General features: G+C 35.3%; 1 protein-coding gene across 1 annotated transcript; it reads left to right on the top strand.

The window, feature by feature from the left end:
• The first annotated feature begins 917 nt into the window (after positions 1 to 917).
• LOC110465319 lies at positions 918 to 15,953 on the top strand. The gene is made up of 4 exons (XM_021521051.1): positions 918 to 1,324; positions 13,848 to 13,939; positions 14,460 to 14,509; positions 15,215 to 15,953. Exons 1-4 carry the CDS (start codon positions 1,269 to 1,271, stop codon positions 15,419 to 15,421), a joined length of 405 nt encoding a protein of 134 aa, XP_021376726.1. The 5' UTR covers positions 918 to 1,268; the 3' UTR covers positions 15,422 to 15,953.
• The last annotated feature ends 1,955 nt before the right edge of the window (positions 15,954 to 17,908 follow it).

Raw genomic sequence — 17,908 nt, forward strand, 5'->3', positions numbered from 1 at the left:
TGATTAAGCTGACTGTACTTGATATGAACGTGCCCAGGTGTCAATATCTGTGTAACTCGTGGGATGCCTGGAGTAATCAATGCAATAACTTCTCCTGTCAACCATGAAATATATATACCGATAACCTTTTCTGTTCCAGCAAGCAGGACAGGCCGTGTCCTGAAGGCACGCCCTGTGTGACAGCCGCATGGGGAATTGTGTGGATTTTTAATGAATACCATATATAAATATATTGTCAAATACAAGCGTATTTATCAAAACCATTACCGTATTTCGTTATGTACAATAATCATAACTGTTACAATAAGTGTCGTGTGTTTAACTTATTCTCATCCATGGCATACAACTGATACATTGAATATGGAGATATTCCTAGTTGAGTTAGTGTCCCTTAGCACCCATTGTATTCTATAACTCTGGTAGTTATTTAGTGAGATTGATGTTTACGACACTTATGCCGACTAAACAATAGACGTATAGCACTCAGGAGACATATTTGCATTAAGTGTTTCATACAAATAAGAAAATTATGTCAGAATTGTGACAATAGTAAGTACATATGTAATTATATGTTGGTAATATATTAGAAGACAATAAATGTAAAACATAGTATGAAGTTAGATTGTAAATTGAATTCATACGATTTGCCTCATCCTGAATAAATAATTTCAACAATTTACGTTTCAACAGTTTAATACAGATAAAATGTGTAATAAATAATGACTTTAAAGAATGCAGCACAATCACAATTCAGGTATAATTGTCACATGAATCGTAAAGAAAATTTGCATCATGAATTTCCCAGGTATAACCCATGAAAGTGTACGAAGTACGTGTCAATGGAGGAATAAGAATATATCGACCAATGACAAGCGACAAGGAACTACATCCAGAGCGTGTCTGAACCTGGAGCCACAGCCAGTACCAAGCCCTACATACATGTGCGCTCCGGTGACAGCCTTATCTCAGACGTCTCTAGTGGCAGGACCGAGGCAACTGGAGCAGAATTATTAGTGCCGTGTGGTGTTAAACTCGGGTTATCGGGAAGACGTAGCCGACAGGCTCTGAGACAGAAGATTTAGGTTTGAGACAAGCAGTCAGTGTAAATCTAGGGTTCAGTGAAATTAACATAAAGACCATTTTCCCAACATTTCTGAACTTTAAACAGGATAAGTGCATGCAGTTTGGTGAAATCAGTTTCTTTCAAGCATCGAGTGCATCTATAAACGACCTTTCACAAACGCATTACCATCGATAAACCATCCAACATGTCAATACTGTTTCAAAAACGAAAGGCACCAGCAGGGAGGCGAGTGGTTGTCAGGTTTGTATTTTATAGCGTACTTGTAAAGGAGAGTGCTACCGCGCTCAAATTTGTATTTGTAAGACAAACGTTGATGTCGTGCTAAATTATGTTTTTAATCATTGTGTGGTGCTAGGGTTTTTATAATGTATAAGCAGAACAAAATTGATGCTGTTCATAGACTCTTTTTTTAAATGTATATGCATAAAAACTTGATTGTCGTGCTAAGGTTTGTATTATTATAATGTATGTGCAGCACAGAGTTGATGTGATACTCATTATATGATAAAAATGTATTTATAGAAAATGTTCGCCGGATAATTGTGATTATCAGGAACACATCGACGATATGGACGATATTTCTTTATTACTAGCAGGTAAATCACTAAATATGTAGTTTAACACAAATTTAAACATAATATTTGAGATTTGTATCATGCTCGATAAATATTTATTAATCACCTAGCATTATAGCATCCTAAAGGAGAAGGGCCTAGATACGTTACCACTGTTTTCCTGATACTTTTTTGTCTTATTTCTGCCAAGGGGCTTACTATTATTATCATACAAGAGATCAAGTGCTTTGTGACTGATGTGTGTCATTTTAACTCATCTGTTTGATTAAGCTAATAATAACGTCAGCGTCATCTTTTAAAAGGTGTCTCCCACAATCACGACAATTGGATAAACCTGCAAGGAGGTAGTAAATATTTTGGATACCCACTAGTGCTTTACACCCTTGATGTGTTTTTATGGGCCTTTTTTAACTGTGGCGTCAAGTAACAATGTCTTGCGAGGTCATCTTAAATAGTGACGTTTTGATTCAAGACTTTTGTTTTTTCAATCAGAATCAGACATAATTATTTTCAAAAGGAAACGTGGTTTTCCAAAAAATAGACAGAGAAAAAAAACGAACTTAATGGGAGAACAGTATGGTCAAGAAAACTATCACGGCTGCTTATCATGTTAAATACGACACTCGTTAGTTAAGTTTTTTAATTGTAAAAGACACTTAGTCAACATCCCGTCTTTATACGAAATGAGTATAAACTTACTGTATCGAGATGAACATGATAACCAACCATCCCTCGTTGGGGAACCTATATGTATAAGATATGATACGGAAAATGGCAATTGGCTATCAACATATAATGGCCTAATGTGTGATAGATACATAGACAATATTTCTTAGTTGATCCTTTTAATAATCATGAATACCAAGTCGTGCGTACGTTTATGTAGAATGGAGAGATATTGTTTGGGCATGGTTGTTCATTATATTTTAATCATTATCAGGCTCTAAATTACTCGTGAATTCTTAAATGCGAGATGGATAATTTATTATCATGTTATTTGATACGCTTTTTCCTGTGTATATTACTCTTATTACATTTGTTAAATTTGCTTAACACGTGTATGCCCTTTACTTATTATAGATTATCAAGCATTGCCCATAAATCTGCGTAGAATACAGAGTAATATTCAGTTAATACATTTAATTGTCAACCGTCTGTTATATATTCACTCAACATGTCACGCCTTGTGCGTAGCGTCCATAGAAAAAAACGGGCTGACACATAAAAAAAACTCTGTGTACAATATGTCAAAATCGTAGCCACTAAACAATAAAAAAAATGACATCTTGTCATCAAGAAAATATCATAATTTTATTTAATTATTAACGAAATACTAATAATACTATGACCCCCTTTCCAGCGTGTCTAATATGTCATGTTCGTGTATTTCCTCCGTTACTTCTGCTGTAATGTCGGACAAACCTACCTACTTACCCACTGAACACAATAAATGTGAGCATGGAAAACTGACAGCAAACATGTTATAAGGATGGCCAAATAAATATACATTGATTCTATTAAGTTACGTTAGACTTTTATATTGCCAGGTCAAATGGTGAGAAAATGAGAAAGCTGAATTTCGCATGGCTGAAACAAAACGACTGAATGAGCCATAAGTTATTATATATACTTGTATAAGCTTTCTGTGCACTTAAAATATTTCATTAAATAATCGTCTCGGATGACAATTTCAATGTTTAAAAACTCATAGATAGATCCAAAGTTCTGCAATAGGGAAAACAGGCCAATTTCGGTTTATTCAATGTTAACTTAATAGAAGACACAGGAGGAAATCCCCGATACAGGAGACTTTAGTCCGTATTTTCATGCTCAAGTAAGGATTTCTGGCTCAAACCAACCTTCTTGTAACTGCATGCTTGAATCATGTGACAGGGTCAGAGAGTAAGGTTTGAACATTTAAAACAATGAAGTTTGAAGTCTCTCTCAAAATTATCCAAAAATGTTGACAAAATGTTTGTTTTATTAATGACTCGAACAAGTGAATAGACATGAGCACAGAATTTCAGTTTAAGCATGAGAATGGTTTCACAAAAAAGGGCCAAGGTTAGCTGCCTATTACGATAACAAGTAGTAGAAGACAACAGGTAAAACGTGTTCCCTGAACCTGCAAAAGACTGGTCACTCTGTGGACGTCACACTTCTTTTTCTCAATCGCAGCTATAAAGAGTTTGAGGATTGACTTTTCAATCTAACATGAAAAACATTGTGTATTTCCTTTATGTATATAATGTGTAAGAAGCGATGATAAGTGATTTAAAACTTTACAGATTTCATGCCAGTGCCTATAACATCCAAAGTTTGTGTAGGATACATTTGCTATACAATTATGTTCGTGAAAAGGCCGATTTAGAAAGTCGGGCGGAGTTGCTTTTTACGTAATGGTGCTCCATTTAATTTCTCATCTACTGGTCAGGTGTGGGAGATTTTTTATATTTATTTTGTATTATATTGTGCTGTTTGCGTTTCTTAAGTTCGAATGTTTCTGGAAATATTCATTCGTTTATTGACATTGTTTTCATTACAGATTTCTTTTATATATGGTTTTAATTCAGGTACAGTTAAATGTTAATACAACATTAACATTTTTTATTCTCTAAAACAGAAAATATTTCACACTGTTCAAATGTAAGATTGAAATTTGAGATCCAAACTTATTGACTGCAAAACCTATGAGGAATAAAGAGCACAGCAGGATGAATACCTTGACAAATGAAGTCACTTCATTCCAGAAAACCCCCTATGGTTGTTTAATCATCTCATATATAAGGAAAAACTCTCCAGATAAAAACAGCTCTGAGTGGAACTATTATTGGCAATTATAAACTGGCTAAGTGGTTACCTTTACCTGAAGCGCCTCAATTTAGAAAAAATAAAAGTGATCTTCGACTGCATCATGATTAATTAATATTTTGACCAAATACGATAACATGTCAATTACTAAATAGTTATGATAAAAAAATATATGAGCACTTAAACATTGAACTGCTTTCAGTTGTTATTCAAAGGCAATATAAATGCAAACTTGACAAACGCAAAGTGAATACAGCGCGGTAGTGCGTCATGTTACTTTACCTGTCTAGTTAGCATTATGTCCGGTATTACTGCCATCCTCGGGTAGTTCAATACTGGAATTTGGAATAAATTAATTTCATAGAAATTGGATGAACTAATCAAAACTCAGCATCCAGTTCAAACTATGTATTGTATGTGTTGTATGTATTGTATGTATTGTATGTATTGTGTGTATTGTATGTATTGTATGTATTGTATGTATTGTGTGTATTGTATGTATTGTATGTATTGTATGTATTGTACGTGTTTTATGTATTGTATGTATTGTATGTATTGTATGTATTGTACGTGTTGTATGTATTTATGTATCGTATGTATTGTGTGTATTGTATGTATTATATGTGTTGTATGTATTGTATGTGTTGTATGTATTTTATGTATTGTAACTATTGTATTATTGTATGTGTTGTATGTATTGTATGTATTGTATGTGTTGTATGTGTTGTATGCATTGTATATGTTGTATGTATTGTATGTGTTGTATGTGTTGTATGTATTGTATGCATTGTATTATTGTATGTGTTGTATGTATTGTATGTGTTGTATGTGTTGTATGTATCATATGTGTTGTATGTGTTGTATTATTGTATGTGTTGTATGTATTGTATGTGTTGTATTATTGTATGTGTTGTATGTATCTAATACCACTCAGAGTTCCTTCCCTTTGTTTTACTTGGAGTGTTCTACCTTCTATAAAGAAGATGAAGCAAGCAAAAAGAGTTACCTAGCTAAAAGCAACTTCATCTGTCAAGTTTGTTCATATGTTTTGCGGTTCATAAGTTAATCACTCGTTGTTAAGCTGTGCTTATATAATTCCTGTGTGTGAACATTGGTAGTGTAGGCGTTGCAATGTTTAGGTCCATACCTTGATCCCTGCAGTTTTCGTGTTTGACTTTTTTATTTACATTTTCAAACATTCAAAAAATCTTGAGAACACCAAAGTGCAAACAAAATCATTCAAATTGCGAACAACTATAATTTTGCAAAATGCATGATAATTATGGAATACTTGTTTTGAAAAGTACTTCAACGGATATTTCACAAACACAAAGTATGTATAATTTTACCTTGACTTATTGACATTTTAATGTTGCAGAATATTTCGTTGTTTACATTTTTGATAGGAGATAAATAAAATAAAACTGTATCCGTAATTAATTATTTATCTGCGATACCTTTTAACAAAACAGACACAGGCAATCCTCAATGCCGCTAATGTAGCACTTCCAGCAACCTGACTGATACCTGCATAGTGAGTAATGATAATCAGCTTTACCATTGATTGATATTGGAAGATATAATTATGCTGTGTCCTTGCCTGATCTATTCCAAGTTAAAGGTATCGACCTGTAATGTTGACCTGACACATTACCTGCCATCAATATTCTCATTCAACTAGTTTATGTAATAAGTCATGTTTGCTCTGAAATTAAATCACTGACGTTTTTTATATCGATATTTTAACCATTCCATTGTGTTTGCTTTTCCATCGATCACTTAAAAACGCAAAGCCTTTACGTGACCCCTTATATAAACAAGATCAAAGAAAGTTAAAATAAACAATATTGACAATGGTTGTGTTTATTATTCCCCGTTGATTATTCCCCGTTTAAAAAAAACTAAAATGCATTCATACAACAAGGCCTTGGGAACATAAATAGATGAAGGAGGTCCTTGAGGGATCCCGATGCAGGTAAAATAAGATAACTTTTGTACATACAATAACTCCGCCTAAATTTTCTTTTGTATGTAGTTATTCCGTATCGATATCAAACAGTGACGAAGGGCACCGGAATCAGCCGAGGGTTTAGCAGTACTCAGAGCGACATTGTATGATCGGAGATCCAGGGTTCGAACCCTGGTTTGCCCCATCATTGCATTGCTTTACTCAGAACGGTGTTTGGTGATTCTTTTAATTTAGTTCACCTCCATTATTGTTTCATAAAAGTTCGTTACAGTTTGATGTGATTTTCCAGAAATGAATCCGCAAAGCTGTAAAAACGACAGGAATAGAGTTGCCGATTGTATAGTTTACAAATAACGCAGTGATACGGGGATCCTTATGCGTCAAAACGATATATATTCACTTCCCATTCATTCAGAATGACACAGCAGTTTCATAGTTTGGAGTCGGTGGTGCCATCCAATCAAAATATAAGTATAAAGTTTAGTATGTGTTAACTGTAGAAATTGTCTATGAAACTAAAGAGCAAAAAATATTTACTTCAGAACTGAGCAATATAATCTCTCAAATTGTAAACATGAAAGCGACATTTTTTGTTTGTTTGTGATTTATATACCTTTTATTCATCTTCTTAATTGTCCATATGCAAATCTCAATAACTCTCTAACCAGGTGGTAAATTTGTTTTACAAGACTCTCCATAACAAATTCGATTATCAACCCGAAAAATGTCTGTATAGCTTATAACGAGTCACGTCAAGTACCATGAAAAACAACACGTCAAAATTGTCTTAGCAATTGCGATTGTGCAGACATAGTATTTCCTTGTCTTGGAAACATGCTATCGAGAAAAGGTGCGCTTTTTGTTTAAAAATTATCAGGAAGCAAATCAACTATTAAATATCTTTTCATGAAAGATTTAAAAACTATAACCCGTCAATACTTAGGACCAAACCGCTGAACTGTATCCAGATGAACATTTGTTTAACAAAATGTCATAAAATATCTGTATTAGACCACCAACAGAGGCGACCAGAGAACGAGAGAATAAGTGCGTGCAAACATATGTAACGCATCATTAACAAAATCTATGGAGTAAATCATTGACCCTTGTTATAAACAGTCTACCAAGACAATGTAATATTAATCACAGCAAATATACCGTCACAGTTCGACATGGGTCTTTAGTCTGCCGATAATTACTTATATGTTTTATGTTAAAACCAGGTAGAGAAAAGCATAATCTATGATATCCCAACACAAAAAAAAAGTTCAGGAACAGTAATTGTTTCTGGAACGACATATGTGACATTCATTGAAAATAAAAGATTGACACCAGCTTTATTTCTTAAAAACATTGATTATATGCCTATGTTTTGCTGACACCAATTTATTGCGTAGTCCTTCCACAATCAGGTCATGGCGCCGACTTGCGTATATTTAAGTGTACACGATAGAACACCTTGAGTACGTTATTTATCGTTTACCAGGACGCATATACCCAGAAAATCCTGATACGTGTAGCATGTTACTAAGGAGTCATTATTGTCAACCTTTTTTTGTATCGAGGATGACGGAGAAGGAACACTATTTTCATTACAGACTAGTTTGTATAGATATTGATATGTATTAGCTACTTGACTATTTCATTATGTTTATTATTTCCATTTATTTTATTAATTTTTTTATTGTGGGGTTGGATATTGGTTGTTAATGGAGGAAGGTATGATTTTACTTATAGTACACGAACGCTGTACTGTATCTTTGAAACGACACATTTTCTTTAAAATGACACAGAATATAGTTGGAAGTCAGTTCAGAATAATGACAGTCACATACAAGTAAATATCACATATCTTTTCTATATTTATTACCGTATTTCTATATTTATTACATAGCAAATGAAAATGAATGCCCCCCGTAACTTGATTATGTATACCGAAGAGGAATAGATTAATCATGTGATGACACTGTAGTGTAACATCCTTCAGTAAGGAATGATATTCTCAATTGTCAAATTTATATAAAAATGAAAACAATAACCTTAATAATTGAATTACCATACCGTATTGAGCAAGTCTTTTTTTCACTTTTCCTTTACATACCATTGGCTGCGGTTGCCAATTTGTTAAGGCGTCTGATATTCTGCCACCACAAGCCCTCCACCACTGGGTCGCAGGTTCAGGGCCGCCCACTAAAACCTGACACGTCCTTAAATGACCATAGCTGTTAACAGGACGTTAAACACAAACAAACCAAACCAAACCTTTACATACTTTATGTACCAATCTTTCACGTGTCAACACTTTATGACGTATCAACGTTTCCATGAAATTGATTTTTCCACGCAAACCATATCAAAATTAGATCAGCTTTGATCATCAAGACATCCGATATCCATTTATATATTCCCCTGCAAAGGCACTTTGAATTAAGTAACGCCGCTTCTCCATCGAGTCAGCTAAGTGCTAGTAAAGATTATTGCTATTTTTGAATTGTTTTTCATATGCACGTTCAAACATGTTGGTAAGATGTAAAGGAACGACCATAGTTCGTGAGAAATGAGTCTGAATTTTTTGTATAAGGCGATACAGAAATCTATTTCATTAACCAACTTTCGTTAAAAAGAACCCTGCTCCAATGTTGTTGTTTATAAATTGGGTCCGGTATAAATATCGCTTGTCTTCAAGCAAAATGGTTAAAATGAGTTAATAAAAATGCGGTGTTGAGATAAGTAAGGTTTTAAACGTTTTGACTGATAGAACATTTAATGATCCCCTGGTCATTGCCAAAAACCGTAACTATGGAGCGTTATTTCTTCACGAACGTTTTTATCTTTGATGAATAGTTTCTGGACAGTTAACCATACCTTGCATTGTTTTATAAAAAAACAAATCAACCAACAACAACTGAAGTTGACCGGTCTTAGATAATTTGTTGTTTGGACTTTTTTTACGGTTTATCTCATTTTCTTTTTTTAAATGAGCAAGGATCAAAACAGAATAAGACTTGGACAAAAAAGACCCTTTATAAAGCAAATAAAACAATGATATTGACAGTTGACAATAAAAAGAGACAATAAGTCATTATATTCACATTGCAAACTCACCTAACAAATTCTACTGATTTATCTCTCGGCAATGATTTTCTATATCACGATTTCAGGCAGTAAATATAGACTTATAAGCCGTATATATAGTCGCATGCTAAGGGAGGTGATTCCCACGGTCTATGAGAGTATGTTTTGCAACAACAAACACCTTTGATATGATACTTTGTTTTAATTTTTAATAAAATAGGATTAATTAGGTCAATGTCTAACATATTGGCCCGAGAACGAACTTTAAGTATTAACAGGACAGACCGAGGCCTATAGCTAATAACTGAACCATTATGAAAATCACTGATGAAAGGTCCCTTTATTAATTTACTGTCATTTATTGATCTCAGTAATTAAAGTGTCTGTCAGCTCGTATGTTACATCCACAAACCTTGTACTCCCGCTAGTCTCGGGGGTGCTGCAGGTTTCTGATGCCGAAGCTGTTTGCTTCTCGTCGTCATCATAATCATCGCTAATATCATGATTATAAACGTCTGAAATACCCTCTAAGTGCTCATTGTGTGCCTCCACCATCAACTCATATAAAGATATTCAACAAAAAAAGAAACGTTACTGGCTTAGAAATTATTATAATATTTTTAAATAGTTGTACATTTCATAAAACATCGAACAGTAGCGTATGATCTGTCTGAAACTTATTAAGTGGAAATAATCGTTCACACTTGACAGTTTTTTATGGGTCATTAAAAACATGTCGATTCAATACGATATGTCCCCGCATTGGTGCGTCGCCTCATAGACCGTGTGTAACACCAACATTAGCGGGAATGTTGTTCAACTCGTGCATACAAAATATTAGCAAATTCTTGTAATGAAACCGGGATCATTTTGTCAACGCCAAGCTGGTTCCTACACAACATTCCAAACATGTTTTGTTGATTACAGATCTTGAGACTTTGCTGGTAAATCTAACATGGAACATGGTTATGCCTCAGAAACATCCTGTTGTCAGGACTGCAGTTTGGTGTTAACTTGTCTTGTTGGAAAACAGCGTCCATTTCATGATGTTGAAAAACATGCTGCAACGACAATATTTTATCTTGATAACGAGTCCAATCGAACCCTTCTTCACTGCTTCAGTCGCATAATGTAAGGGCTTAGGTCATCATGAAATGGATTTCATCTTAGACCAATCAGTTTCTGTATAGAAAAATGGAACGGAAAATTGAAAAACCTGGAAAATTTAGAAATCAGTTTATGTGATTATCCTAAACTCTTGAGCTCATATTTTAAAACGTGTATATTTTAATAGCCTTTCGTGCACTAATTAAACTGAGCTTTAGGGTTCTAAATCTTATGTAACAACATAACACGCTGACAACACATGCATACTTGGGTTTTTATTAACTTCACGTTGTTGCCGCGACAGTCAATGTCTATACCTCGAGTAGGCCTTCTCTCTTAAATTCAACAAATGTCCTTTTTAACACAGTTCTGGAACACGACAGCAAATCTACCTTCATACATATTATATAGATTTACAACAAACACGTAGTTCTAAAGCACACCAAGTGCCGTGCCCGGGCCATCCCAGGCCCCTCCGGCCGAGGCCTTCCCTGGCCTCTCTCTCATGAGGCTCACATTCTTGAACATCGTATTCCGACTCTCCACTCTAGACTCCTTCTTAAAACTGCCCAAAGTACTTTTAACAATCTATATACAACATTAACTATTCATGAACAGGTACCAGCTATTGTACATAAGTAATGAGGCACGTGCGACAATTTAATCTAACTTCTAATCTAACTCTCTCCTACCAAAACAACAATACTTAGAAGTACCATTTGGAAATGACCGTTACCCATGTCTGGTTCGGGGAGTTCACACTCTCGTTCCTTATCTCTATGGCATCCATGACTGACTTGGTCACCACTAGATGGTAGCCCTGTAGCACTATCTTCAATTCAACAGTCCTCCGTCAATCAATGCACGGTGTTGCCCAAATCGTAAGATTTGAACTCAAATGTACTTTTGACCAAAGAGCTGCTCTCTATTGATACTCACTGTCTTACATGTTATAAGATGACTCCATTCTTCATCATTAAGTACCTAATTACAGCCTATTTTGTTACATAGGTCAAGGGGATCAATGATAAAACGTAATTTACGGAAAAGAGTTTGTGTGATCACTCAATGCATAGGGAAGAATGTAATCGGTGCCTTGCCCATTTTCTCTAGTTTTCTTCTAGAAGATATCATTTGATTATTAAGAAAACTATCAAAGGATTAAGAAACAGATAGTGAACGCAAAAGACAAATACTATTGATTTGCTTTAGAAGTTTCACGTTACTGGTCCTTGTTGATTGGCACTCTCATATAATCATGAGGGAACAGAGCAATAATTTCTCTTCGAAACTTCTTGAACTCAGTAGAATCAAAAGTTGAAAACTGTTTGAAAAGTAATGTATACTTTATTCATCAGCCAGTTACTGATATTGAGGAATGTGTCATAATAAGACCTACTGCGCTGACTAATTGTCGGCGTTTAGAAGATCATACTCTCAATTCTACTTATTCATTTGATGTTTGTATTTTTTCATTTCAATATGATGTACTGGAACCTACATGGTAGAGGCTAATGTGATACAGATGCGAAACCCTAGAATTTCAGTGTGGCGTCGACAACATGTTTTAAAAATCGAATTATGGCTACTTGAACAGGGCGACAGTGACCTGTTTTACATTGTGGATTATGTAAAGCATGTTATCGAATAAAATACATATCGTTGTAAAAGAACCTGCTAAATAGTATGGAAATCAGAGCCATAGTTCGGCTGAAATCACGTTAACCCTATGGCATACTTTGCATTTTATAAACTTCATCTACTTATCTACTATGGAGGGTCTTGTTGATAAAATGATCAACAAATCCTATTTAATGAAGATCTAACCCCAGATTTCATTTCTATAAAATAGGATAGCCCTCCCTTCTATTGACGACATTTTCGTCCTAGGCTCGGTAATAACCGTTACAAGGACGTGAAGCCCCATCAGGCCATTGAAGACAACTAGCCTGCTGGTGGGATTGTCTATTGCAAATACCAGCTCAAACCTTGACCCCACCGCCATCAATTAGGTCACGTTCGCAGACACACAAATGTTTATATATTTTACAGATTGGTTCCTGTGTTATATTGTCATAATTGAAAGGAAAATCTTCAAATTGATTTTGAAATATGTTAATCAAGTATATTCCAGGAATTGTAACACCTGATAAAAGAGTGGTAATAAAACGTATGTATTCGTTTTTGTTAGCGTAGCATTTCAAAAATGTCCATATACATGCTTGAAAATAAAATGAAAATTCTAGTAAATAAGAATATGTTCCTTTACAAGCTGTAAATATTAATAGTGATTCACCATCTCAATTCTAGTACATATTTATATCAATTTACAAACTGCAAATATAAAAATTATTGATTTGCTCATCTCTTGAAGGGACACGACCATACAGAGACAAATGGTAAACATCTCGATGTAAACATTGTATTTCAGGAACCATTCAGCCCACATGTAACGGTTAAAATGTATTGAAATATAATTGTGGCTCTACTGTTGGCATTATTCTATAAAAAAATAATTTGAACTTTGTTTTATATCTGTCTACTTCACAAACCACTTGATCAACGTGTGACCTGATTGTATTTAAGGCTAATCGTTACATTTGTTGACAGATATTCTTCATAACTCCTGACCTCTCGATAGGGTGGGTTCATATAAAGTATAAACCAATATGATCGTATTTGCTAATAGCCGTATGTTTGTTTTCTCACCCCATCATTGATTTTTAACACGTTAACAGTGGACCGACTCCTTCATCGATACGTTACCCTGATCACAACAGCTGACTCAGCAAAACATCAATAACGTTTACTTTTATATTCATAAAAGAAATTTAGCATTCGGGGTGAGAGCACCACTTTACGAAAAACGAGGGAAATTTATCAACTTTTTCAGAAATAAACGAAGAATGTCAGGTTTGATACTCAAAGTTAATTCAATTTTATCATATTTGTTAGATACTTGAATACAAAACCACCTAAATCATAGTAAAGTCACTGGTTTTATTTATTCATTTAAGAAGAATCTGAATAAGACAACGAAGGTTACATGACCTAGATTTCTGTAAAGCTCCGTTATTGTAAAAGTACTCTATATCAAATGCCCACGAATGTAAGCGAGAGGGATTTGTTTGTAGAATTTACTGAATATCAACAATCCGACACAAAGGTCAACAAGATCGGTTAAAATGCGCAAGGAAATGACAATTATGTTCTAATCATTTTCCAGGAAAGCTGGTGAAGTAGAAAAGGGAAAAGACGCCTGCCTGAGCTGCGCCTGGCAGATTACTCTTAATGAAGAACTCGTCCGGATATCCTTCTGTAAGTCAAATGAGTATCCTTGTTTTTTCCCCAATTCATACCTAACCAAGGTACCGTGACATTTGATATCTTGCTCTCACTGAGTACGGTGCCCTGACAATGGAGATCTCAAGTATTCTAATTCAGGTTTATATATTTTTTTCAATAGCCGTTAAATGCCAATTTACAGATTCATGATAATAGTCGGTAGTGTCTCTAGAAAGACTATGTTACACTTATTAAAATTCAGCAATGAATTTTATGATACAATGAAAATCTGTTTAACGGTGGTACATACATCAATATCTCGAGCGCTCGACGGAAGCTCAGCATAGTATGTCGATTGATCTTTGTTTTTTTAATTATATATATATATTTATCGATTTATTTTATTTTAATTTATTTGTATGTTTTAATTCGTCTTTTTTCTAAAAAAAATTAATGTTTTTAATGTAAATGTTGTGTGACAAGCATTCGATGTAAGGTTGATTATATAGAATCCCCTCAGCACGTACTTACTCGTGATATGTAATATTTCCAGCACGTGACAACCTACATGTGTGGATTACAGGACATCCTGCGGACACAATAGTAAGTTTTTTAACAACATTTTGTTTAAAACAGTAAAATGTCACAGAACTAGAACTCCTTCACTAGCTTCGTGACATTTACAAAGAAAGGTTGTTGGGTTTTTTTTCTGAACATTTTCTACAGTTTGGTAAGTATGACTTGTAGAACAGTACGTACCCTGTCACCTTCATTAGACAATGACCAGTGAAGCGTATTTACACAAAGGTGTAAAATATGTACGAATTTGCAATAAAAACATCAACGTCAATTCCCCAAAATCCTGCTTTGGTCGGTTCCGTAGGGTGATGGACAGAGTTGGTCCTTTATTCGCAATTCATGTTGTATTTGTCTCAATACCAACTCAATTTTTAAACCACCCTATACAAACGACCAATACAATCATTATCTTTCAATTAAAGCGTGTTTTTTCCCCCCACTAATTGATGGAGGACCATCTCGTAATGATAGCTGATATTGAAAAAGAAGATATTATGANTTTTAAAAAAAAAAAAAAAAAAAAAAAAAAAAAAAAATGTGTTTGAACAATCCATGCAAAATCTCAAAACGTATTCATACGCACAGGCAATGCTAATCTGGTGAATTTCATGAGCAAGTGAAACGGACAAGATTTGGTAGTTTCATTGAGTCCAACTTGAGTGGAAATTGAAATATAAGACCTTGTGATATACAGTTTGTAACAATGATTTGTTGATACATTTTTTGTAGGCCCACATCAGTGACCACAACTACGATGTGGACCTGTACTTTGAGATCTGTCCTGGATACAGCGGTCATATATTTAGCGACGTGAACAACGATCGAACGGCCATCAACAATTACTTGCATGTCAACGGCACGCTATCTGCTGAGACGGTTCTAACGTTCGAGAAAAATTCTGAACACTTTAAGAACATAAGGAAAGGAAAGCGATAACAATAAATAAAACAATAACGGTTATTTGATCAATAAACAAAAGACTTTACTCTAATTCACGTTTGTTTAGAAGGGATTATTTCCGTGTTATCTCACGAAATAAAAATGAAAACGTGGACAATTTCAGAAGAATAACATTTTGAATATATTGGTCGACAGAAAGGCAGAGTTATCGCAACAATGCGTAGTTATGCCTTGTTTACAATCGACAGTTAGACTCGAGACATTATCAATAGGTTGGTGTATTTTATATGAATTGGAAATGGATAATAAAGACGCAATGCTCGTTGGAAATTCCAATGGGTTTGAGCACGTGTCTCATTTTAACATCAGTTGATGCTTTTTGTAATAACTACCAAACCAGGTGATACTTAATTGCAGAATTGAGCAATTGAGTGAATTTTAGCAGAACAGTAAGATACTAGGTATTGGTGGAAAGGTTGAAGGGTCTCATGTATATACAATATATCCCTATGTACATAGCGTGTGTATTTGTAGAATATAACTGTTTTTTAATATAATAATAAAAATAGCTGAAATTTTTACGGTTTTATTGTTATTACAGATGCGGAGAGGAATGTTTTCTGACAATGTGCTTCTATAAAATACACTACAACCAACCTGTATCGGGTGTTGTGCGAGCCGTTTGATGTGTACCTCTATAAATAACTATTTGATGATGTATTGTACTTGCATTCTCTATCAATGCTTAATAACACAACTTTATTCGACAGTTATTTTCACGCGAAACATAAATACTGTTAAGCATTGATAAAAGCATACTCTTTCAGATTAACATTAGGACCGCTACATTAATTAGAATAATTCCGTAAAACGATCCTTTATGAACCAGGCGGCTATATGTTACTCAATTCTGTGAGGCAGTACTGGGCATGCCAAACATATGATTTAGTTACCGTACTTTTTTACTCGATCTCACTATGCGTGAAAGCGGACTACTTTCTCACGCTTGCATTACCATTGGCGTCAAACCGAAAGATGACGTCGTAATGAGTTGTAAGATAATAAACATTGCATTTTAAAACTCAAAACTTTTCTTGATTAGTTGGCTTCATTTAGCACAAGTAAATGCTTGTAAGAAAAATAATACAGGGTAAGTGTCTTATAATACCAGTTTTATCTGAACGGAAACACAATAAAACTTGCTTACATTTGCGCACATAGAACTTGTGTACTAAAGTATTAAGTCACTTAATGTTTCATTGATCCACTATACGAATATTCCTTACCTGGCTGATAACACAACACATCTCACCTGAATCATTTCATATAAAGGACGTCAATACTTAGTACATATGATTCAGCTTTCAACTACCTAGGGAAATAAACTGCCGCATAGTCTATTAGAATATTAAAGAGACACACGCGTGAAGGTAATGTCGATAATATGATGGCACTTGTGAACGTGCAGCCGGGAGCTGTCACAGATACAGGAATACGGCGAAGTGAAGTCACAACGGCGCTTTGAATAGTGGACCAAAGGCCTCTCAACACGCTATAGTCATATAGAGCCACACAGTTATCATAACAGCCCTTTTACACACCAAAGTCATACAGAACAAAATAGTGGACCAATGGCCTCTCAACACGCTATGGTCATAAAGAGCCAGATAATTATCATAATGGCCTTTGTACACACCAAAGTCATACGGAACAAAATTGTGGACCAAAGGCCTCTCAACACGCTATGGTCATATAGAGCCACAGGGTTATCATAATGGCCCTTTTACACACCAAAGTTATACGGAACAGAATAGTGGACCAAAGGCCTCTCAACAAGCTATGGTCATAAAGAGCCACACGGTACTCGTACCATCCCTCAACTCATTCAGGTCATATAGAGCCACACGGTACTCGTACCATCCCCTCAACTCACTCAGGTCATATATAGCCACACGTTTCTCGTACCATCCCCTCAACTCATACAGGTCATATAGAGCCGCACGGTACTCGTACCATCCCCTCAACACATTCAGGTCATATAGAGCCGCACGGTACTCGTCCCATCCCCTCATCTCATCCATGTCATATATAGCCACACGGTACTCGTACCATTCCTTCAACTCATTCAGGTCATAAGGAGCCATACGGTACTCGTACCATCCCCTCATCTCATCCATGTCATATAGAGCCACACGGTACTCTTACCATCCCCTCAATTCATTCAGGTCATATATAGCCACACGGTACTCGTACCATTCCTTCAACTCATTCAGGTCATAATGAGCCACACGGTACTCGTACCATCCCCTCAACTCATCCAGGTCATATAGAGCCACACGGTCCTCGTACCATCCCCTCAACTCATTTAGGTCATATAGAGCCACACGGTACTCGTATCATCCCCTCAACTCATTCAGGTCATAAAGAGCCACACGGTACTCGTACCATCCCCTCAACTCACTCGGGACATAAGGAGCCACACGGTACTCGAACCATCCCCTCAACTCATTCAGGTCATATAGA

Source organism: Mizuhopecten yessoensis, unplaced genomic scaffold, assembly GCF_002113885.1.
Source record: "Mizuhopecten yessoensis strain PY_sf001 unplaced genomic scaffold, ASM211388v2 scaffold11069, whole genome shotgun sequence".
Classification (NCBI taxonomy): Eukaryota; Metazoa; Mollusca; class Bivalvia; order Pectinida; family Pectinidae; genus Mizuhopecten; species Mizuhopecten yessoensis.

Excerpts from the sequence above, each read along its gene's own strand:
- LOC110465319 (XM_021521051.1), top strand. The coding sequence starts at position 1,269 with ATGTCAATACTGTTTCAAAAACGAAAGGCACCAGCAGGGAGGCGAGTG. Across the intron at positions 13,940-14,459 it reads ACTCGTCCGGATATCCTTCT|CACGTGACAACCTACATGTG; the intron begins GTAAGTCAAATG and ends TAATATTTCCAG. Across the intron at positions 14,510-15,214 it reads GACATCCTGCGGACACAATA|GCCCACATCAGTGACCACAA; the intron begins GTAAGTTTTTTA and ends CATTTTTTGTAG.